This window comes from Megalopta genalis, unplaced genomic scaffold (genome assembly GCF_051020955.1).
Source record: "Megalopta genalis isolate 19385.01 unplaced genomic scaffold, iyMegGena1_principal scaffold0026, whole genome shotgun sequence".
Taxonomy (NCBI): Eukaryota; Metazoa; Arthropoda; class Insecta; order Hymenoptera; family Halictidae; genus Megalopta; species Megalopta genalis.
Window position 1 is genome coordinate 1,393,054 of NW_027476096.1, and position 24,850 is coordinate 1,417,903.

At 34.9% G+C, this 24,850-nt stretch overlaps 1 protein-coding gene across 4 annotated transcripts; it reads left to right on the forward strand.

The window, feature by feature from the left end:
- The first annotated feature begins 179 nt into the window (after nt 1-179).
- Nucleotides 180-22,227, forward strand: LOC143260938 (uncharacterized). 4 transcript variants are annotated; one of them, XR_013035213.1, is made up of 9 exons: nt 180-375; nt 6,734-6,853; nt 6,975-7,092; nt 9,790-10,036; nt 11,840-11,938; nt 12,067-12,157; nt 12,271-12,416; nt 21,922-22,023; nt 22,093-22,227. XR_013035213.1 is itself a non-coding variant. In XM_076527550.1 (9 exons), the coding sequence occupies exons 1-9, from the start codon at nt 235-237 to the stop codon at nt 22,144-22,146; spliced, it is 1,149 nt and encodes a 382-aa protein (XP_076383665.1). In that variant the 5' UTR covers nt 181-234; the 3' UTR covers nt 22,147-22,227. The 4 variants fall into 4 exon arrangements, 2 of the variants coding, with proteins under 2 accessions (XP_076383666.1, XP_076383665.1); XM_076527550.1 differs by having other exon boundaries at nt 181-375; nt 21,891-22,023; XR_013035214.1 differs by lacking the exon at nt 12,271-12,416 and having other exon boundaries at nt 12,067-12,095; nt 21,891-22,023.
- The last annotated feature ends 2,623 nt before the right edge of the window (nt 22,228-24,850 follow it).

The following is a 24,850-nucleotide window of genomic DNA, read 5'->3' on the forward strand; positions in this document are numbered from 1 at the left end:
GTGAGAATGATTATATTGATCGAAGCGTCTAAAAGGTGAGAAAGCATAATAGAGGGAAATACTAATAAAACATTTCTAGATAGCCGAAGCAATTTTCTAACATCTCGCAACTTGCGGAAAATTGCCACATAAACGTGCGCCGGAAACAGGATAGAGTGAATAAGTTATGACACCAAGGTGAAGTAGAACTGTTCCACAAACAGTGCGTGCAGACATTCGTTGATACTGGCAAAGATGGACGACTTTCGAAAGAACTACGGTCTTTATACTTCTCTGTTAAACGTGACTGCACTCTCGCCTTACGACCAGTCATTAGGAGCAAAGATTCAAAGAATTAGTTTTACTATACTATCGTTGAGCCTTTTAGTGATCCAGGTAATTTACAGCATATTTATACATAGAAGAGACGACGCCATTCAATTAGAAGAGTAACGAACTGTGAAAATGTGACATAAAGTATGTATTTTGAATGTTTATCAAATATATCGTGATAAAATTTTAACAACGTGTTTTATCGATGCTTCGACAGATTGTAATATATAAATAATTATATATATAAATAAATAATATATAAATAAATAATTTTGAATATTATATAATAATAATTTTGAATGAATAACAGCTGCTGAATAACAGCGTTGTTAATTATTGAACACAATTTTGTATTCAATGGTGTTTCAAATAATTATACACATGACGAATGCATACTTTACAATATAGTTACTGTGAATTGACGTTGCGATTACGCTACCAAGGGAAGGCCCTTGTTTCAGAGATACAATCAATTAAAGCTACGCACCTCTTTATATGTATAGTGTGTGTATTATTCGATATCCCATGAACATCGATTGCAAAGTTGGATGATAGCGTGACTTCCACCTGACTGATGATTAGAGAAATCAAGGTAAATTACGATTTTGCACTCGTTTCCAGTCGAATCGAAAATAATAACTAGTAATTTGTATCACCGACACTGATACTAAACGGCACATGGTCAGTGTATTCGGGAAAAGTCGCTACGCAAGGAGTAGGGTGGCGATGCATGTGCAAGAAGTCCCGCACAGCGGTGCGGCGCTACGCTGCAAATACACTCCGCGACAAAATGATAGGTCACCCCCCGACTTTTCGAGTTTTTCAGAATCTGTTTAAGTATTTTGTACATATGTACGTAAGCGCGATGTGGCATTATGAGTAACTTGTGAGGAAGAGGCCATTGTTTGCATCGTTTCTCAGAAAATATATCTGTTTATGTGAAAAACGTGCGCCACAAAATGATAGAACATGTTGATAAGAAATGAAAATTCAATTGAAAAACGTTGTTTTATTTGAACTTTCGTAGTGTGTACGTTTTTCTTTTTTCTTCTACGACTTGTAATAATGTCATACATAAATTTTTATACACATTTTTTATGAATTTTCTTGGAATGGAACTTCAACTTCCCTCAATTGTAATTTTTAGCTCTTCCGAAGAATGAAATTGCTTCCCATCTTGATATACATAACGGATTAAACAGCCCTATACATTTTCAATAATATTTAAATCTGGCGACCTTGCCGGCCATTGTAGAACTTTGGTATCGTCTCCATAAAAATAATTTTTTTACAATTTTGCCAGTTGACATTATTCTGTTGAAACACAAATTGTTCACCGTATCCTTATTGCGCCATTGATGAGTTTTACGTAATCCACACTTTCTATTTTTCCACACACAAACACACACACACACACACACACACACACACACACACACACACACACACGCGCGCGCGTGTGCACAACTACTAGGGTTTTTTAAATAAATTTCTAATTACATGTCGGCTTCCGCGCACTATATTTTAGATAAAGTTATGCCTCCTTTCTCCTAATTCAAAATCATTTTTATTTTGGTTTCATGTAATCGGATAACTCGTCCCATATTTATGGTTTTTATAACAATAATTTAGTAATTATTGATCAAAGAGGAAAGCACTTAACCAAGCTATTTAATTAAGCTATTTAGCCGAACGTATTAAAGCACACAACAGCAATGTTAGAAACACCCGTTTCGACTGCTGTTAAGATACTAACATAAATATTACATGTCCTATTATTTTGTCGCGCTTATACAGATATATTTCCTGAAAAACGATATAAACAGTGGCCGCTTTTTCACAAGTAACTCAGAAAGGCACATTACGTACATATGTGAGCCGTTTATTTTGAAAGTGGCATAAGTCACTTTTTCAAAAAAATCGAGTTAATGGTAACACTAATTAGAATTGAACGGTATCTTTCCATTTTAAAAAAATTTGCAATCAATAAGTTGAGAACTATTGAGATTTGTTCGAGAGAAGTTTTGCTAATTAACGTTATAACAAACATGTTGATTTTGAAAGTGGCGTAAGTCGCTGTACTCAGGAAATTAATTGCGGGGCTTAGTGTAAAAGAAATAGAAACGTGTGATAAGTGTGTGTGAAGTATTGTTTTGAATTATTTTCAGTATTTTTAAAAAAGTTGTGATCACTGGACTTATTTTTATAAGTGCGAAAGAATAGTGCAGTTTTGTAAATTATATTATAGTGATGTGTGGCGGCTACACTATAGCGTGATAGCCGCCTGCCGCAAAAAATCCTTCACAGTACACAACATGGAGGAAAAAGATTTTATTTCAACACAATCATTGGAAAAATCTGTTTCATGAAGAAAAGTAAATACAGACCAAAACGAAGTTAATTGGCTAAAAATTCAATGGATACGATTTTACCATGATATTCCCTATAAAATGTTTTATAAACTAACTTTAAATGAAAAAGATGAATTTCTAACTTTGGATTTGTCACCAAAAAGAGGAAGACCTAGGCGTTATTCACAAATAGAAATGGATCCGTTATACGCTGGATCTCGTCCTGTTTCTTCAGCAAAATACAAAGACATGATGGACTTGCTTAATTATATACCCCCAACATACCACAGTTATTTAAAAAATTTGAAACAAAACACGATTTCCGAGGACTTAATCACTCCTATTGATGATGAAAATTAAATTGAACTGATGTATTTTCATATAAATTACTTATACTTATGTTTCAAAATGTACTAATTATTTTTGTACTTTATGAATATTAAAATAAAAAATACTTAAATCAAACCTTTATATTAAACATGTTCATGGTATAAATTATTATTATATATGTAATTTATTCAACAATTTTAGTAAATCACTGTCCTTTCAAAATATCACTTCAGTAAAATACGTCGGACAAAATTAATATATGTCAGTCATTTTTCTAAACTATTTATTTTGAAAGTGGCTTAAGTCACTTTACCGTAATGAAAAGTGGTGATTTTTTAATGTTTATACGAAATGATTTATACTGAGAAAAATATCAGTATCCTGAGATAACAAATACAAGTAAATCTTCTCGAAAGTTAGCATCCATATTTTTAAACGTGTTAAAACGCAAACCCTTAAATATATCGACTTAAAAACAAAGTGACTTATGCCACTTTCAAAATAAACGGCTCATGTATAGAATATTTAAATACATCACAGATTTTGGAAAACTCGAAAAATCGGGGGTTGTCCTATCATTTTGTCGCGGAGTATATCTGCAGCATCGCGCCGCGCCGTTGTGCGGGACTTCTTGCACCGTCGTCGCCACTCCATTTCTTACGTAGCGACTTTTCCTGAATACACTGACCACGTGCCAATTGGTATCAGTATCGGTTATACAAACCACTAATTATTTTCGATTCGACTGGGAACGTGTGCGCGAAATCATAATTTACTTCGATGTCTTTAATCTTCCGTTGGGTACACGTATTTTTATTTCATGTTACGAATACTTTCAGCATTTAAATTTAAATATTTGTAAAGTTTATCTAACAATTGATTGCTGATTTACACGGTATAATTTAATTATAATTTTGTTTATATGTAAAATAGCAGTTTAATCCAGGAAAAATCGCGCGGCCTATAAAGGCTTAAAATCTGGGGTTGTGAGGTCCCAATAAAGCCGGTCACGAATACGTTGATTCCCATGTCGCCGAAATATTGCCTACCAAACTAATTTTAGGCAATCTGATCCAGTTTGTTGGAGCAGTCGCTACGCTTACAACATTTTTCTATCGTGGAACAGATGTTTGTCGAGTGGAAGTTCGAATTGCCAGGGGTTCACCCAAATGTCATATGCCTCCATTCGTGACCTCACGGATGAACTATTGAACATAGTAGATGGCAGCGTAGTCGACCAACGTAACACGATCAATGACAAACGTGCGAGCATTCCTGGCAATACTGCTGCTATCCACCCCTACTTTGCTCAATTGTTCATCCGTTACGTCTTGGATGGAGTCAGATGACAATCGAGGCAATTCCTGACAACCCCGTCAAGGGCTTCCATTTCCATGCAGGAGAAGTGCGCTGATTGGTTTTCGCCGAACATTGCATTTTCCCAGTCAGCTCCTTCTTTACGTATGGTCCACAACTCTTCCGTTGTGTTCTGCTCCCTTCCCAAGCGGGCCTTATCTTGGAGAGAGTGGAACTGTTACTCGCATGGCCGCGCAGTCTCCGCGGCTTTCGACAACGTCACGGGAATCCTTCAAGGTCAATTCTTGGTAGTTTCGGATGCCGTTACGCGCTCGATTTCAGATGACACTTCGGAAATACAGTAAATTCTCTCCAATTGTTCCTCAGCATTCATAATCAAAGATGGACAATTTGGAAACCTCGCGGCTCGTTTTTATAGATGTTGACAATCGGCGACTATAAAAACGATGATATATAAAAATAATCGTATCTCTTCTTTCCAAATTGTCCATTTTTGTTTACAAGCTGAGGGACAATTGGAGAGAATTTATTGTACCGGGTTTATGACACGACATGGCTATTGAGGTAAACGTATATGTGAGTTGGACACCAATCAATTGTGAAAAAGATCCTAATCTCAAAAAAGCACTTCCGTCATATCCGCGTCATAAACCTTGTCGACGAAGATTTCGTGTGTCTTATTCCTTCGTGAGAGGAATAGTGAACATGACTGAATATGACTTGATTAGTGTGTGTAATCATCACACTTTTTGCAAACCATGACTTCTCATCGATGATCAGAATTTAAATTAAATGAATTTTCTATTCTCAAATTATATAGGCTGTTTTTAGCTATTCAACATCCATGGCGGCCGATAAGACAAATATATGTGTCCAATGCTTTTCAGAAAAATACCTCTCATAGAAATTTCAATATTCAACTTGCTATATACATACATATACGTATGTATATGGGCATGCAGGCAAAATATTTGTTCCTACTTGTTTTTAACCATTTGACTATAAGTATTTCATCAGGGTGCATTTAGCAGATTTATACTGAAACGATGAATAATATCTATTACATACGTTCTTTTCAACAATTTCTGATAAGATTTGAATAAGATATAGAGCGATCGGCAATAGGCGTCAACATTACATCGGAACTAAGTCTTTCAAACACCTACAGTGAATCAAAAAGGTTTGGTACACTTTTTAAAACGAAATAACTTTTTTTATAACTGGATTCAGCGATCTAAACAATGACTAAAAATTGTTTTAAAAAATTGCAATTAGATAGGATGATTAAAATACTAAAAAATGACAACTTTTTATGTGAGCTAATAAAGAAAATTCAAAAGATGTGTTTCAAAGAGATCTCGGTGACTTATATGCATACTGAAAATTTCATCGGTTAACATTGTTATGAACTACAAACATTTACACATTACAAAATCTTGAGATTTCTTGCAGTTATCGGTCAAAAGTTGTAAAATACTGCGATTTTTGCAATTTTTAATTGTCCGTAGTTCATATCAACTAACCGATTTCGATGAAATTTTCAGTATGCGCATAAGTTACTGAGATCATCAAAATGCATTTTTGAAATATTTGTTATAAGCTCGGATAATAAAGTTGAAAAACATGTTGTTTTAATTTTTTTTTTTTAACAACCAACCAATTGTAATTTTTGAAAACAATGTTTTAGCCACCGTCTAGTAAACTAATCCTTTTAATATCTTAAAATTTGGATCGCTTGGTCCAATTATAAAAAAGTTATTCCGTTTCAAGAGGTGTACGAAAACATTTTTGACCTACTGTATGTCTGTTAACAATAGTCAAGGATTTCATAAAAAACATTAAAAATTTGAAAAGAATGCCACTTTTGTCCTAGAGACGCTAACAAATGTTTATTTACGTTATTGATTAATCTTTGTAATATTTTTGATATTGCATTTCTTACAATTCGGAAGGTTTAAACAATATCTTAAATAATATCGATTAATTGAAAAGGTAATTTATAATTCTTTCAATTTTGAAATTCAAACGATATTAAATGTTTGCATAAAGATAAATGTCAATGGCTCACAGTAGATTTGTGTAGAGATCCACTGTTCACTGAGATAGCAATGGTGGATGTAGGTGTTGTTAATTCATTACCGAGAAAAAATAAATTGAGAGACAAAAGTCAATGTCAGTGAAAACTACTTTGATCTACACATTTATATGTAGTATTGATCGCACACGTTTATATATAATCGCAATTACAATATATATATTTTCTTTTAATACAATTATATAAATAGTAATTTCTTTTAAGACAATAATGATTTAGGTATTTAATCTGTTTTCATACTAAATATCGAAGTATCTGAATTTATCTGTGAAAACTGTTATTCCCCCTAATGCTTCAAACTTTTAGAAACAAATAAAATATTTTTCAGATATCGACCATAAGAAGGGTCGAAAAGTCACTGAGCAATATACTTTTGTTATTGTCGTACTCCTGCCCATTGTTCTTGTATTTTCAACGATATGTTAGTTTTCTCTCCAACTTTCCAGTAGTAAGTACGAAAACATGTCATTCCAGTTTTTGTTGCATCAAATGAAGAACGTTAACGTAATTATTGTATCCGTTAAGCACAATATCCATGATTGTAACATTGTCTTTTTATACGATTGCAGTTGAAACTTGCGTTCGATAATGTTGGGAGCATTTGCAGAGAAACGACAAATTCTGTTGAGCTGGGCATATACACAAAACACATAGTCGCTACGCGACGTATAATCATTGCATATCTAGGTAAAAGTATTCGATACATAGATTATATATAGGATATATAAGGAATGAAATAATATATACATAGAGAGAGAGAGAGAGAGAGAGAGAGAGAGAGAGAGAGAGAGAGAGAGAGAGAGAGAGAGAGAGAGAGAGAGAGAGAGAATTATATAAGGAATGAAAAAATATTTCATTATATGTGTAGAATCGATAATAGTAAAATAAAGACGTATACAGTAAATTCTCCTTAATTATTACTCAGATTGTACATAAAAATGAACAATTTGAGAAGAGGAGATACGATTATTCGAGCCTTGTGGTTCGTTTTTATAATTATCGACTGTCAACAACTATAAAAACAACAACTCTTCTTTTCAAATCTTTGTGCACAATCTAAGTGTCAATTAGGGAGAATTAAACAAACACTATGTTGCTATTAAGCTATTGCTTAAAATTATTACGCTTCAATATTCGGAGTTTATACAGGGTATCCTAAAATTGTGTTATTTCCGGGAAACGACGGGTTTCGGAAGTCATTTGGACTAACTTTTTCCTTAGTGATAATGCAGTCCGCGGCTTCGTTTGCGAGTTATTAACGAAAAACAATGACCAATGAGAAGCGAACTTGACTGGCGCAAGGAAGCCGAGTCAACGAGCGGTAGAAGCCTAGTTCCGCTCATTAGCTCGGCTGCCTTGCGCCAGCTGAATCTCGCCTCTCATTGGTCACTGTTTTTCGTTAATAACTCGTAAACAAAACCGCGGATTGCATTGTCGCTAAGGAAAAAGTTACTTCAAATGACCTTAGGAACCCCTCATTTCTGGATTGCGAGACATTTTTGGACAACCTGTATAAACGCAGTCCACATTCGCTTTCTCTTTCTCTGTCATTCTCACGTAGTTTCTTTGTTTTGCGCATCCATACCACATATTCATACAATCACGTTGACAATGATTTAAAAAACTGCGGTCTTGAAATATCGTGTACTATTTCCATTTTTGTCTCTTCTATTAGTATTTCGGATTTAAATGTCTTATACGCATTTTAACGAAATCGCTATAAATGACAAAGAATCATTCATCTCATCGTTTTCTTCGTTCTTCGAAAGTAATTATGCCATATGTAGATAAAACGTCCTCGGAGCTTGACATACATGATCCAAAAGATGGATGTGCACAGTAGTCCCTCCCTTGATTATACTTGAACAGACTATGATTTTAGTGGGTCTTTACAAGTTGATAGTGTACATACAAGTCCCTAATGATATGTGTAAAATATTAATTTTAAAGATAAGGGAATTCAAAGATATAAACAATAAATTTACGAACCTTCAAAATCTACCAAAGTGTCGAAGTTATGTTGGCGAAACGAGTAGAGTGTCTGGTTGGTAAATCCAAGATATTTTTTATTGTAAAAGTTTATTACAATCGCGGCGTACATCACGCTGGATGATGATTATCACACATACAGTTAAAACACAAAGATCTGACACCATGAGTATACATATAATAAATGCCTGTCTGTTGCATTAACACTATTTCTTTTTTATTTCATCCAGGAAAGTCACTTAATTCACATTAAAGAATATCTGTCGTGTGGTAGTCAATTTAGAGGCATACCATGCATATTGTAGTATTTTCGAATAAATAGGTGCTTGTAATGGGTGGATGAATAAGTGCATGCAGTCTAATGCAATAAAATCATTTGGGAAGATCGCGATGGTTTTGAAATCGTGCTGTGTTACAAGGCTACGTTATAAGAAACTTTCAGCACTATATTAATTGTATTTTTTGTAAACCATTACTTTAAATATTAAATAAGATACATTTATTGTTATCATTTATATTTCTCTCATTATTTGTGCTTTTACTTATATGGCAACTAGCATCCAGTATCATGTATACCGCGCGACTGCAATAAAATTTTACAATAAGTAAATATATAAATAAATATATATAGGGTGTCCCAAAAATGTCTCGCAATTCGAAAGTGGCAGGTTTCTCGGGTCATTCGAAGCAACTTTTTCCTTTACAAAAATTTTTTCCGAGGCATCGTTAACGAGTTATTAACGAAAAACAGTGACCAATAAGAATCGATTACAGCTGATGCGAGGCGGCCCAGCCAACCAGCGCACGAAGCCTAGTTCCGCTCATTGGCTCGGTCGCCTCGCGCTAACCGAGCTCGCCGCTCATTGGTCATTGTTTTTCGTTAATAACACGTTAACGGTGCCTCGGAGAAAATTTTTGTAAAGGAAGAAGTTGCTTCGAATGATCCGAGGAACCCGCCATTTCCGGATTGCGATACATTTTTGGACACCCTGTATATTACCAAACGGGAATCGATCCCGGGACCTGAATTTACCAGCCAAATACTTTATTCATTTAGCCACCGCAACTTCGATAATTTTCATCTATATTCATCGTACATTTTCAAGGTTCGTAATTTCAATTGTTTGTATCTTCAAAATTACCGAGTATCTACACCTAATATTTTACACATGTCATTAGGGACTAACATACTATCACCTTACAAAGACCTCTCGAAATCGAAGTCGGACGATTGGGGTCCTTTCCTTGTAAGTGTTTGGAACGCGGAAACTCATTTTTACTTTCTATAACACAGCTATTGTACACAATAGCTATTGTTAACATCGTTACACCATCCAAACGATTTCGAGCAACAAATTATTGCATTAACTAACCTTGCACTATTTTATATTCTAGTTGCATCGTGTGTAACAGCAGGTTTCACACTTCTGGTAATAGGAATTCCTACAATACTGCATTTAAACCGTCAGCTGTATTGTCTACGCATGTTTGGATTCTTTTACGATCAGGGAGGCAAGCAAACTGATTTAGTTTGTTTCCTTCTGATATTCGTAACCGCGATGGGTGTCATATCGATGGCAGTTACAGAGGCGGCAATCGGTGTCAATGTTTCCTATTTATGTGGCCTGCTTGAAGTCACCAGGTATCTCTGAAACGATTTTTCCAAACTGTTCGTTGATTCAATATTTCTTCCATGCGTGTCCTTCGGATTATTTCCTTGTCCAAAGCTATTCCTTTACGTTCTGGACAGTCTACAATACTAATTCGTACAACACAGCCTACTGGTTAATTTGTGGCGAATACACCAGTGCAGTCACGAAAAGTCACTATGCAAGGTTATGTATGCGCAGGGACGGTGATAGTTTCGGCGTGGGGTTAACCCTTAGCACTCCGAACCATTCTGGACGTTGGCTACCAGCTACTCAGCGCCACTTTTTGGCAGAAACGGGCATTTACAGACCCTCGTATTATTTAGTATGGCTTTGGAACTAACATGTTATAATGATATTGGACTTATATGAATTTGGCTGAAACCCAGAAATTTGCAAAAAAATCAATATTTTATTTTTTATAATTTTGTTATTGTTTGTTTTATAATTTTGTTTTGTTGTTGTAATCGCTATCTATGCGAACTCTTTCTCTCGTCGCCTTGTTGCTTGGACGATATCACTAACTATCACTGCTATCAAAACGATAGACTAACTGTAGAAGAAAACCTTCTACATATCTGTAGTAACATTTCTGTGTAACATTTCTAACATATCTGTATAAACGTCTATCTGGAGCTCATCTTCACTACTACTTGTGTCATGAGACTCATTCGTGTTTGAACGTTTTGCCATTGTTCTAATAAAAAATATGAATAAATACATAGGTTGAAAATTTCTATTTGATATTACTAACTCACAAGATGATATTTACCAAAAAAACTTTTACCAAACAATTTATTTACCAAGAGAAGAATCACTTTTCCGATTTTCTCACTCGTTAGATCTATCTATACCGTTCGACGCTTCAAACCAGACTGAGTTCAACTTTGAAAATCTTTTCCTCCAGATTTTATGATTATAAATCTCACTATACAGTGCATGCTATGTTCGCATACCGATATTTCTTCTACAAACTTGCCTTATCGCTCTTTTCAAGTGGCGTCTTAGAAGTGCTCGGACCGTCGTGAGCACGCCTCTCATGTTCTCGTCAAAACTCGCTGACATTTCTTGTATATATCTCTTAGTAATTTTACTGTATTTTGATTTGGTTGCTTGTGCCATTTCAAGAGAAAACTTCAGGGAAACATGCACGTCTCAAAAAGTTGCGCTGAAATAACTCAATTCCCCGTAATCACTAATAAACTTTAATATCCCACGAGAGGGGACATTCGAGTGTTATGCTAGAATTACGATGTCCCACGAGAGGGGACAGCGGAGTACAAAGGGTTAATAGTAGGGATATCATGTATGACAAATTCTATCGTTGGTTTTGTCGGACGCGTATACGCGGTGGTAGTCCGGAAGGAGTTAAGCAGTCGGAAGTAGAGTAAAAGACGTAGTAAATCGTGGACTGGTGGATAGTGAATGGAGGAACATGAAGAAACAAGCGACGATTCGATCCTGCATTAAAAGGGAATCGAGAATCGTCTCTCAAAATAATCGGTAAAATAATCGATTCAATAAAAAGAGAATCAAGTAGAATCGCCCGTAACTATTTTGAACATTTGATAAAGTAGCATTCAATTTGTCGAAGACTATCATCAAATAATTAGCCCCCTTACGGTATAAGGTCTTTATCATTTGATTTGTAAACAGAATAGTGTCTATAGTTCCATTATATTATACATTCTAAGAAAATAGTTTGTAACACTTTACTATGATAATGATTTGATTATGGTAATCACACACACACACACACACATTTCAGCAGTGTCAATATATTCATATTTTTTCAGTTACCGTTTAGATGTCGCTGTTAACGATGCGATAACTTCAGTTACATCGCTACCAATAAACATAATACCTGCGGTGACCGCCCATCAACGTGCTCTTGAGTTAGTAACATTACTTAGATATTACAATAATATTGACATATATTTCTTTATACTTTTATTACGTCTTTTACTTCTACTGGATTTATCAATGACCAATATACTGAAATGCTGTGAATTTGTGAACGCAGGCTGACCAAAAGTATTGCGGACAGCGTGAGTAAGTCCTATTTAGTGACTATCATAGCAGTTATCCTCTCATTTGCTGTCAATTTATTCCGTGTAAGCATTATTAGAAGTTAGTAAGAACAACTCGGGAATCTATCACGATAATCTTCTTGTAATTTTTGTCGAATGGAACGTAATGAAACAGTTTATTGCTTTATATTTGACAGTTGCTTCTAGCGATTAAGGATAAAGCAGATCTAGTAAATCTTTTTTTTTCTTCAAGTTTTGTTATATTGCACTTTGGGATGATGTTCTTAGATAATTATTGTGGACAGAGACTGAGAGATTCTGGTGATTACATTTTTCATAGAATGTAAGTTTACGCTTTTGTTATCAATTTTTTAAACTATAAACGTAAGATATATTTTGTGGTAGCTGTGTGTGATGTATGCTCATAATCTGTGATTTAAATGATCTGTGTTGTTAAACAACGTACGCAAGCCAGTACCTCGTTGATTGTGAGACGAGTAGCATCAATTGCATTTCTATTAATAAATAGTGTATTATATTTTATACAACTATTCAGCAACTTGTGGACGTTGTTCGACAATCATCAGACGCCTTGCACAGATTTTGAGTGTACATTATACATAAATGTTACAGTTGTATCAATCATAGATTAGGAATAGACATTAGGGTAAAGTTGCTTAATAAGAGAACTTTTCCTAATATGATAGATTGTTTCCTTTACAGATGCCCCGAGTAAAGCAGTCACGGAAAGTCACTAAGCAGAAAGTGGGAATAGGCTACGCATGCGCGAGAGACTCGCACAGCGGAGTGGAGGTCCACCAGACGAACATTACAGTTTTGAACTACGATCAGACAGAGGCGCTACCTCCCACGCCGCTGCGCAGATCTCGCTGCACATGCGTAGCCACCCCACTTCTTGCGTAATGACTTTTCGTGACTGCACTGGTCCCGAGTGTCGTATCAATACTTCTTTCTTGTGTATTGTCTAGTATCTATCATTGTTTTCTCTGTTTTGGTGTTCAGATCAGTCTGACGTCGCGTGCAACCATATTTGTAAAATACTTTGCGAAGTTTTTGAAGGAGTTCACTGTGTGTGTGTGTGTGTGTGATATTAGAAATATCTTAAGAATTGTAATTGTATAATTATTTTCATAAATAATATTGTATAGTGCATTCAATGAAGTTTAAGATTTATTAGTTAAGGATTGAAGAGTTATCCTCAAAATTCCTTAATGTTTGACATGTTATTGTTTCCAAATATGAGACTTTTGAAAGATGTTATTCCGATTTTAAACCAAAATAGGTAATTCCAAAAAAGCACTAAAAGAGAACGCATAGAAAATGATAGTTCAACACATGTTAAAGAAGAAACTATCCTAAATGATGAAAATGATTGTGCAGAAAATTATGACGCAGAATATTTGTTTTGCACGAGCCTGTACTCTTTAGATGTACATTGTGAACAATGCGTTCAATGTATAAAGGGTTGCAGATGGCCCCACGAAGACTGTATTGTTGAAGAAAAAAAATTGTATGACCAATGTGTGAAAAAAGACAGACAAATCAATTTCCTGCAAAAGCCAAACTGGTGTCATATTAAGAACGCATTCTTCAAATCTGTGAATTTCCATACTTTTAGTTTTTGCTTTATTACGAAGAAGCGGAATTCTTTCCTGTGTTTACCGGTAGATTGTAAAAGAATGCATATTTTACTTTTTAGAAGTGTATCTACTTTTAATAAAAGTGTTTTTAATCGAAACCGTACCAGCACCGGTATTTTCGTAGAAATATCAGTCAGGGATCGATATCGTCGTAAAAGTATCAGTCAAGTATTTATATTTTAGTATAAATATTGAAGAGATATTGATTCTGTTTAATAACTGCGTCTGATGCAATTCAGTATTGGAACGAAATTTGTCAACTGCTATCTATAAGTATCGATGCGGTATCAGTCTCAACACTAGTTACGCGCGAGGACTCCCGTCCACTAACCCACTCTTGACCAACGACATTTTTTTTACAAAAGTCATAGTTATCAGTATTAACGTATTCGTTCGCTTAGTATCCACGATGAAGCGTCATTGCTCAATGGAAACTACGGGAAGGTGGTGGATTTCTTCCATCAGTGAGGGCGGGAGAAAAGATGACAAGGATAGAATCTGTTAAATGACGGAGTTAATGAAATGGCCGAAACTATTACATTGCGTTGAACACAGTGCCCTCTATACGACTGGTGGCTGTGAAATTTGTCAACTGTGTTCTTAGTCTTCATTGAAGTAATATATGTTGATGGTGATTCGATCATATCGAAATCCATCATAGCGGAGCGCGCGATCCATTTACCTTGCGATTCACAGTAGGAAGGAAATGAGATTCGGTGGTCAAAAAGCAATTTTTCGATGTTTTCGAAAAAGTAAAACCATTTGCCTAATCGAAAGTGGTATGTTTACCACTAATGAATCAATTATATAAAAAAGCACTACTTTTTAAAAAGTGTATCTACTTTCAATAAAAGTGTTTGTAATTGAAAATAATGATGTAAAAAATGGATCAAATATTAGGCAACTTTACCCTATACGTAACTAATAACGACCTTATCCTATACGTAAGTACCCTATACGTATTAATTTCAAGACGTTGTTACACCCTTTTCGTAAACCTTTTGAACGGGGAGTCCAATTACTTTTACGATTTTCGCCCTAATAAATTTGATCTCGAAAACTATTGATCGTATCGAGATGTAATATTTCTAGTTTCACTTGGGAAGGAGCCACCTTTCTAAATAAATTTTGATATGATTGAAAAATTGTTTTTACAACGATAAAAACAAATTCTTTATTATATTATTTTTTATATTTTTATATAATATAATCTTTATATTATATAAATTATTTAATTATATATATATATTTATTTATATATATTATATAAATATATAAATATAATATATATAAATATAATATTACATTTATATTATATATTATATTTATTATATTATATAAATTACAAACAAATTTTATTTTTTAAATACCAATTCGAGATCGCGTTCTGTAAACTTCGAAAAAAATAGTATCGTGTATCTTGGAGTTTATTATACCATATCATATTGGAGACACAGTGCGCCCCACTGCGGTGCAGTAACCGATTCAGCAACCCGATTCAGCGACCATCGATATGGCGTGGAATGACTTAACTGTTACTATTGAACGAATGAGGATAAAGTAATATTTATTTTTTCTTTATTTTCTTTTCTCTAATTAATCCATTCTCGTTTCTGTAATTACACTGTAAAATGCGAGCACATTCTTTGATTCGTTTTTTGCTTAAATGTTGATTTAATTTCTTATATTTTGCCTTAGATAAACCTAAATTAAGAAAAATTACTAATGCTTCCTGAGGAGGGAAGCTATATTTAATTTGTCGGTAAAAATATGAAATCATATCTTCGATGTATTTCCAATATAATAATAATATCGATAATTTCTAATTTATTTCACTTTTTTTCAACTTTTTGACCTATCCGAATTCTTTTCATACAATTTTTTTGGTCGTCCTTCATTTAGAATTTACACAGAAAATGTTCTTCCTAGCAAGCCGGAATTCTTCTTCAAAAACAGTTTTGTATTATACAGTGTGTCCCAAAAATGTCTCATAATCCGGAAGTGGAGATTTCCTGAGGTCCTTTGAAGTAACTTTTTCCTTAGCGAAAATGCAATCCGCTGCTTTGTTTACGAGTTAATAACGAAAAACAGTGAATAATGTAGGGCTGATTCGGTTGGCGCAAGGGGGCCAGGCAACGAGCGCACGAAGCCCAGTTCCGCTCATTGGTTCGGCTGGCGCGAAACGGTTGATCTCGCCTCTTATTGGTCAGTATTTATTAGTTAATAACTCGTAAACAAAACCACGGATTGCATTTTCGCTAAGGGAAAGGTTACTTCGAATGACCTAAGGAACCCCCCATTTCCGGATTACAAGACATTTTTGGAAGATCTTGTAGTATGAAGGTTTGTATTTACTTTTAATTTGGTTGTAAATTTCAGCTGGAGTAATACTAAATAATTTCGGTACGGCTTCGTGTAAAACTCCACACTTTTCGGCTATTCTAGGAACAAAATCATTTACACTGGCCCTGGTATTTTTTGGGAACATGTTAAATAAAAACTTATATGTGATCTCTATTTTTATAACTGTTATATAAATACCATATTTTGTGTGTGTGCGTGTGTGTGTTTGTGAAGTCAATTAAACTTATTTTTAAATAATTTATTCCAGTAAAGTCACATTTTGTTTTTGATCGCATCGCGTGGTGCTAATACGATTAAATCTATATATTATCTGACAAAAATAAATATATTGACAAAATTACTACATCAACAGTAATTCAAAAACATCGTGATTCTTTTATTTCATACCATATACATAACTGTAGATGATTCTCGTAGCTACAAATGCATATTTCTGTATATGCTTGATTTATTCTATCGTAAAAGATTCAGAGTTTAATTATTAAAAAAGAAAATAAAACAAAAAAATGTGTTATCTTGCTTTTTTTATATAATTGATTCATACCACTTTCGATTAGGCAAATGATTTTACTTTTTCGAAAACATCGAAAAATTGCTTTTTGGCCACCGAATCTCATTTCCTTCCTACTGTGAATCGCAAGGTAAATGGATCGCGCGCCCCGCTATGATGGATTTCGATATGATCGAATCACCATCAACATATATTACTTCAATGAAGACTAAGAACACAGTTGACAAATTTCACAGTCACCAGTCGTATAGAGGGCACTGTGTTCAACGCAATGTAATAGTTTCGGCCATTTCATTAACTCCATCATTTAACAGATTCTATCCTTGTCATCTTTTCTCCCGCCCTCACTGATGGAAGAAATCCACCACCTTCCCGTAGTTTCCATTGAGCAATGACGCTTCATCGTGGATACTAAGCGAACGAATACGTTAATACTGATAACTATGACTTTTGTAAAAAAAATGTCGTTGGTCAAGAGTGGGTTAGTGGACGGGAGTCCTCGCGCGTAACTAGTGTTGAGACTGATACCGCATCGATACTTATAGATAGCAGTTGACAAATTTCGTTCCAATACTGAATTGCATCAGACGCAGTTATTAAACAGAATCAATATCTCTTCAATATTTATACTAAAATATAAATACTTGACTGATACTTTTACGACGATATCGATCCCTGACTGATATTTCTACGAAAATACCGGTGCTGGTACGGTTTCGATTAAAAACACTTTTATTAAAAGTAGATACACTTCTAAAAAATAAAATGTGCATTCTTTTACAATCTGCCGGCAAACACAGGAAAGAATTCCGCTTCTTCGTAATACAGGAAGAACTAAAAGTATGGAAATTCACAGATTTGAAGAATGCGTTCTTAATATGACACCAGTTTGGCTTTTGCAGGAAATTGATTTGTCCGTTTTTTTTCACACATTGGTCATACAATTTTTTTTCTTCAACAATCATTTTCATCATTTAGGATAGTTTCTTCTTTAACATGTGTTGAACTATCATTTTTTATGCGTTCTCTTTTAGTGCTTTTTTGGAATTACCTATTTTGGTTTAAAATCGGAATAACATCTTTCAAAAGTCTCATATTTGTAAACAATAACATGTCAAACATTAAGGAATTTTGAGGATAACTCTTCAATCCTTAACTAATAAATCTTAAACTTCATTGAATGCACTATACAATATTATTTATGAAAATAATTATACAATTACAATTCTTAAGATATTTCTAATGTCACACACACAGTGAACTCCTTCAAAAACTTCGCAAAGTATTTTACAAATATGGTTGCACGCGACGCCAGACTGGTATTACGTAGAACGAAAGTATTAACCCCCGTCGTACACCACGTCCTGGTTTTTTCGGACCCAAATTTCGAAGGCTGCTTTGACCATTTTACTCTTGATGCCGTCTACCGTTTATTTATGTTAGTGCAACGACAACAAATACAGAAACAAACGTAGCAAATATAATTACTACGTAAATAAACACGGTAAGATGAAAGTAATAATAATAGTGGAGGATCTTGGGAAAAAAACAAGGAACTGCACACGGGAATCGAACTCGGGACCTCCGAATTTTTGTCAATCATCACGTCACACGTGGCGCCATCTATAGAAAACGGTGTTCCCTCTATCCCACTTGTGAGACCAATTGTATGATATTGGGAAAAACAAGAGACAGCTGATTTGGGACCTCCGCTTGGTAGGTATGTACTTGGTAGCGACTAGGTCACACAGCTACGAAATCCTCCTAATTTCCCAATCGACGTACACGTTGTTCTTGTGGGTTCTGATCCCTAGAATTGTAGTAACAATAATGGTGATAATAACAAAATTTTAGTTCGTAATGTTCGTGTACACAAGGTCATGGGTCCGTCTGCACCAGAAGCGCCCAACCACCGATACTGTAAGAATGAATATGCGTCGCAGTATTCTGTGGAAAACATATACACTTACTGACAAAAGTTAAGAAACAATGTAATTGTTTGATACATTTCGGTACATTCATATTATATCACGAAAATATGGTCAGAAATACCGACTGAGTTTTGTGTTCGATTAATTGAATCTATGCCACGCAGATGCAATGCAGTCCTCAAATCCAAAAGTCAGCCAATGTCTTATTAGACTGTTATGAAAACTACAGACATTGACACATCGCTGTTTTTCATTAAAAGTGATTATATAACTTAAGCGATATATGTTTCTTAACTTATGTCGCGCAGCTTTTGTCTTATTTCTTCAATTCAATTTAATTATGGCTCTTCTACAAGTACGTTTGAGAAAAAACTCATTGATTATTGATGTATGGGATGTTATCTTATTATGCTATTTTTAGTTCCAACCTATGTATCTCAGAAGATAGAGAATATACCGAAATGTATCAAACGATTACGTTGTTTCTTAACTTTTGTAAGTAAGTGTATTTATAGTGTAAAATCTAAAGAATACGACATTATTTTATTCGAATTTTTAAAAACGCAATCTCGAGACCGCATTTAGAAAATAAGAATTTGTTCACAATTTTCGACATTGTAGAAACAAGTTTTCAATCAGATCAAAATTTAATTAGAAAAGTATCCCAAGTATCCCAAGAAAAACTGAAAACAGTACATCCGGTACGATAAATTGTTTGCGAGATACAAAATTACTAAGTACAATACATTTTCTCAAAAATGAGCGAAAATCGTAAACTTCGGTGCCATTTAGCAAAATGGTGACTTAAACCCCTCCTAATATCACGTGGACTATATCATACTTCAGTTTGAACAAAATCCCAGACATCGAGGGAAAAAAGTGATCGATTTGACGTGGAAGGACTAGGTTGGCAGTTTTCTAACCTATTGGGTTCGCAAGAAAGTAATTTCGGTTTTCACAAATAGATAGCGTTATGTTTGCATTGTCATTCTTTTGTTGAGGTTATAATTTTTTTATCTTCAGTTTTAGTAGTTAACACGTTTAGGTTACTATAGAAACAAATTCAATGTAGTTTTGTTTACAACTGATAGTTTGCTGTCGATTTTAATACAGTGTGCAAAATAAACATTTTCGACACATTTTACTTTTTTATTTTCATAAAGGCAAGAAAGCGGTCGAGGCTCAGAAAAAGATATATGAAATTTATGGCGTCGATTGCTTAATAGAACGCACGTGCAGAATTGGTTCAAAAAATTTCGTTCTGAAGATTTTTCACTTAAAGATGACCAATGTTCTGGTCGACCTTCTGAAGTTGATGATGACAAAATCAAAGCCATAATTGAATCGAATCGTCATATAACTGTACGAGAGATTGCAAAAAGGTTAAATGTATCACTCACAACAATTGAATATTACATAAGATGTCTTGGATTTGTTAAGAAGCTCGATGTTTTTGGATTCCACACATGAATTGAAAGAAATTCACTTAATACAACGAATCAGTATTTGCGATACGCATTTTATACGTAATGCAATCGACCATGCAAAGCTATACGTGGTACTAGATACGTTACGGTCGAATAGTGGCATGTGGCCTCCGAATTACCTTCGAATCGTGGCATGTGTCCTTTGAATTACCTTCGAATCATGGCAAAAAATTAGAAATAAAAAAAAGTCACATTAATCTACACCAGCATGCTGGTCGCTGCCTTTTTTACCGACTGCTCCGAGTTTTTATAAAAACGAGCCTCGAAGAATCACGACTTGGGATTCTCAGATCTGCCGGTTTCAATTCCGACCGCTGAACATTTCTAGGAGAAATTACTGCATTACACGACGGAAATCTTAGTCGCACAGTTCCTGCAAAAACGCGAATTCTCTCTCATCTTCTTTTATACACCTATTCATTATTTCTAGTCCCATTTCCCTCATCTCTTCTAATAAGATCTTCCCTTCTCTGTTCATTATCTTGTTTTTCGACTTTCTTTTCCTTTCCCCATCTTCCCTTTCTCTCTCTATTTTCCCTCCTTCCCTCCCCCCGATTAACAATCTTTCCCCCATACTCTTATCTCACACTCCTTTAATTCTTTCATTTTCCCTTGCGTATCTCTATTTACATATACTCCAATTATATTCCATTTCTCGCTTTTCATCCTAATTCTTTCTATTATTATTCTTTCTATCCCTTCACTGTCTCCTTCTTTTCCTTCCATTAAATTCTTCTTTAGCTCCACCAACATTCCCTCTTCGGCTGTTTCTTTTCAATTATCACTTTCCGTATATTGCATCCTCCATTCATACTCTTTCGGTAATTTCCTTCCTCTCTCATTCCATCCTTTCTCTTCTAGCCATGTCTCTAATAATATCATTTGTGAGGTTACAAAATTGTCACGTCACACGGTGATGCGGTTTGGAGAATTCAGTGATCATTTGTTATAACTTTTGAACAATTTTAGAGATATTCCAATGAAATTTTCACGAAAAATAATTAAAAAATAGTAATTTTTAGCTACTGACAATTAAATATTTTTTGCATTTGTTAAATAATAAATTTCAATAAATTTTCATTGTTATTTTCGATTTAAAAAATATTGTTTAAATGTTATTATATCAACTATTTTTTACTTTCCAAATATGTATTTTATATTTATGTTTCATTCATGTAATATTTCATGGAATACGTTTTATTTTCATGAGAAATTTAAACGTTTTCACGAAGCTTGCCAACGTCGTTCGGATGGATATAAGAAATCCCGTCAAACTCACGCAAAAAATATTTTTGTTTCAATAATTCCATATCCAAACAGAATTCAACGAACGTTTCACAAAGCTAATTCCCTCACAGTACCGGCGCGGTGGCGGTTAGGCTTTCACGCGAAGCTTCATGTTTGTTTCCTTATGTATACAAACATTATCATCATTATTATTATTACTATTATTATTTTTATTATTGTTACTATTATTATTACTATTATTTTACCGTACTTTTTTTTTTAAACAAACAACTGACAACATCAAGTGTCAAACGATCAAGTCTGGCCTCGACTCTGGGTCCGAAAAAATCCCGATGTGGTACGGCGAGGGTTAAACGAAAAAAGTGTATCAAAATCAAAAGTGATAATAAAGAAGAGAAGTATAGAGTCTTAAGAAATCGGTCCATGAAAATAAATTGTATGTTACGCTTTTGATTGAGTAATGATCCGCAATTTTAAATCGGTTTTATATAGTTTAAGTTAATAGGTGAAACAAGAGTTCAACGTAGAATTGTAACAAGGATAATAACTAGTTAGTTTCGGTTTGAAAATGTATGTCATAAGTAAATAATAAAATGTCTCTGTTCAATGGAATAGATACAACTCATTGTGGTACCGTATTCCACAGAGGTCGCAAAAAACAATATTATTTATATTAATGAGATCTACGGAGGTGATACAGTTTGATTTGGCTGGTTTATACATACCGTGTTACGAGGGTTTTTCTATGGTAATTCGTGATGTTTATACTTTGTTAACGGTAATTTTTAGTTACAGATTTAAGAAGTTTCTGTTTCAGATGTTAAGTTCATCTTTTTCATATTTTACTGTTCTTTATTCGACCATCCAGTAAAATATTTCAAAATGCTGGCTATAATTATAATAAATGACAAAAACTGTAAAATATTATAAACACGTGATCTTAAAATTGAAACGTCGTTAATTTATGAAACCACTGGTACGTAGACCTGTAATTTTGTTCTTGAATACACTTTTAAAATCTTTTCATCAAACGCATTTTCTTGTAAATTTTGCGATTTACATTTATTGCACGCACCGTGCACGCATCTCGCTAAACTCCTACAGTCTTAAAAGCATTTCTGGTGCATAATACACATAGTATCTAATATTATAATAAAATATCTAATCGCATCACATGAATCGAATTGTTTTCAATACCATATATAGCACAGTTTAATTTTTCGAAATCTTGTTAAGATCTACTCAACAAGATAGGTAGTGTATTTCATTACACATATAGTAATTTCTCCCTAACTGTCGTCGGGTCAGAATTGTAACCGACAAGTTTAAGAATCGAAGCCGCCATTCTGCGAGTCTCGCGGCTCGTCTTTATGGTTGCCGATACCTCGTGAAAAAGAAAGATAAAACGAAAAATAGGTATGACGAAATTACCTGGAAAGACAGCGGCCAGCATGCCGGTGCGCTTGAATAAAAATGATTACTTAACTTTCTTATTTCTAATTTTTTATATATGAAATTGTTTTTACATATTGGTCAGATTTTTCCAACTAAAAATGCGACATGCAAACACGACATACATTGAACCATACTTATTCATTATACGTAGCAAGCAACTTATTTTATTTGCGAAAAAAGCATTAGAAAAACCGATTCTTAAACATATGAGATATTAAAAACAACGTCAAAGAAGGTATGTATGTTGTTCGAAAGAAAATGTCAGTGAAATTATGCTATTCGAGTCTACATTCGACGACAGTAGGGGAAGACATGGCTTAATTTGACGCCATTTGGAGAAGAGATGCCTTCATTCGACGGATATTCGACGAGCCTACGTGTTTGACGGAGAGTGTGAAGGAACAGTTTACTGTGCATTTTCCATCAAAACTGGAATTTTAAGAGATCTTGGAGTAAGGATGGTCAAACGTCGAGAAAAAACGACACTGTTTAGATACGAGGTCCTCGAAACTCAGCGGCGATAGCGCAACGGATGGGTTGCAAATGTGGCAACGAAGGACAAGGGCTGGAACCGAAGCCACATCTTCCTGTGAGGACAAAGGTCAACTCGTCGCTCTTGTTCGAATCGTTTTTACGGCGTACAATGTAACAACGGCAGTGTACAGTAAATTCCCTCCAATTGACGTTCAGATTGTCCACAAAAATGGACAATTTGGGAAGAGGAGATACGATTATTCGAGCCTTACAGCTCGTTTTTATAGTTGTTGACAATTCGTAACTATAGAAACAAACCGCAAGACTCGAATAATCGTATCTCCTCTTCCCAAATTGTCCAGTTTTGTGGACAATCTGAGCGTCAGTTAGGAAGACATTACTGTATCTCGGTGACAGTAATGGTATACTGAAGTTACGCCGGGAAGAGAGACACTACTGTATTGCGTCTATTGTTTCTCTGCCATCTCTGAAACCAAATTGTTCCTCTTCCAACTTCCCCTCTGATGTTCTTCTTTAATCTCTCATTTATGAGGCTCACATATATCTTGCATATTATACAGGGTGTCCCACAATTATTTTAACAGCCGAAAATGAGGGGTAGCTGAGGTCATTTGAAGTAACTTTTTCCTTTGCGAAAATGCAATCCGCGGCTTTGTTTACGAGTTATTAACGAAAAACACTGGCCAATGAGAGGTGACGGTGCGAGAGAGAGGGTCCGCGAGAGAGTCCGCAGCACGAGGCTTTGACAGAAGGTCGGGTCGGGACGGACTCGAGCCGCGATCGAAGTATTGAACAAGTCACGAAGCGAGAACTTTCCGGATTTTTTTAACTACATAACAGTGATATTTTTAAGAAAAACGCTGTTCACCTTTACTTTAGAACGTCTGAAGAATATTCACTGATTTTTCGGACTCGAAATAATATGTAGTTTAACCGTGACAGTCGTTTTAATTTTCTGGTGTGCATGACACCTTATGTGTACCGTATGAAATTTTTATGCAAGGTGTACAGTGAAGATTAACAAAGTTCGTAAATGATATTTTAATTTAAATAATTCCGTGTACGAACAGAATTCAACGAATGATTCGCAAAGCTGATTTAATAATAAATAATCGCCTTAAGGTACGTAAAGGATTTGTTTTTTAGAGAAATATGAAAAATATTATCGATAAGAAACTCACCCATTTAGTTGAGGATGCATTTGCTGACTCGTACGTACTGACCTCGTACAACGAACAGCTGATCCCAGGTCGATGACCGCAACATTCGAGGGATACTGTCGGTGGAACCTCTGGTATGGTTATTTGCGAAGTTCACTTACACTGCACTGTCACCAAACACTGATCAGTTATTTAATCACTGATAATCCGAATCACTTGTGGATATTTAAGAAAGATCACTGAGACTCGTTCGCGGATAATCGTTTATTCGACGCGTTCGTTCAGAAGTCGACGTTTCACTGCCGAAAAATTCAGGCCTTGACTGTGGGTCCTTGTTGTTCTTCGGCCGTCCGAGGAAATGACACTCGATACCATTTTCTTCGCACGGCCATTAATTACGTTCTAAGAGCGCAGGGTGACAGCGGGTCGGACACAGTTTACGTCTCGGCATATCTTGTTTATTTC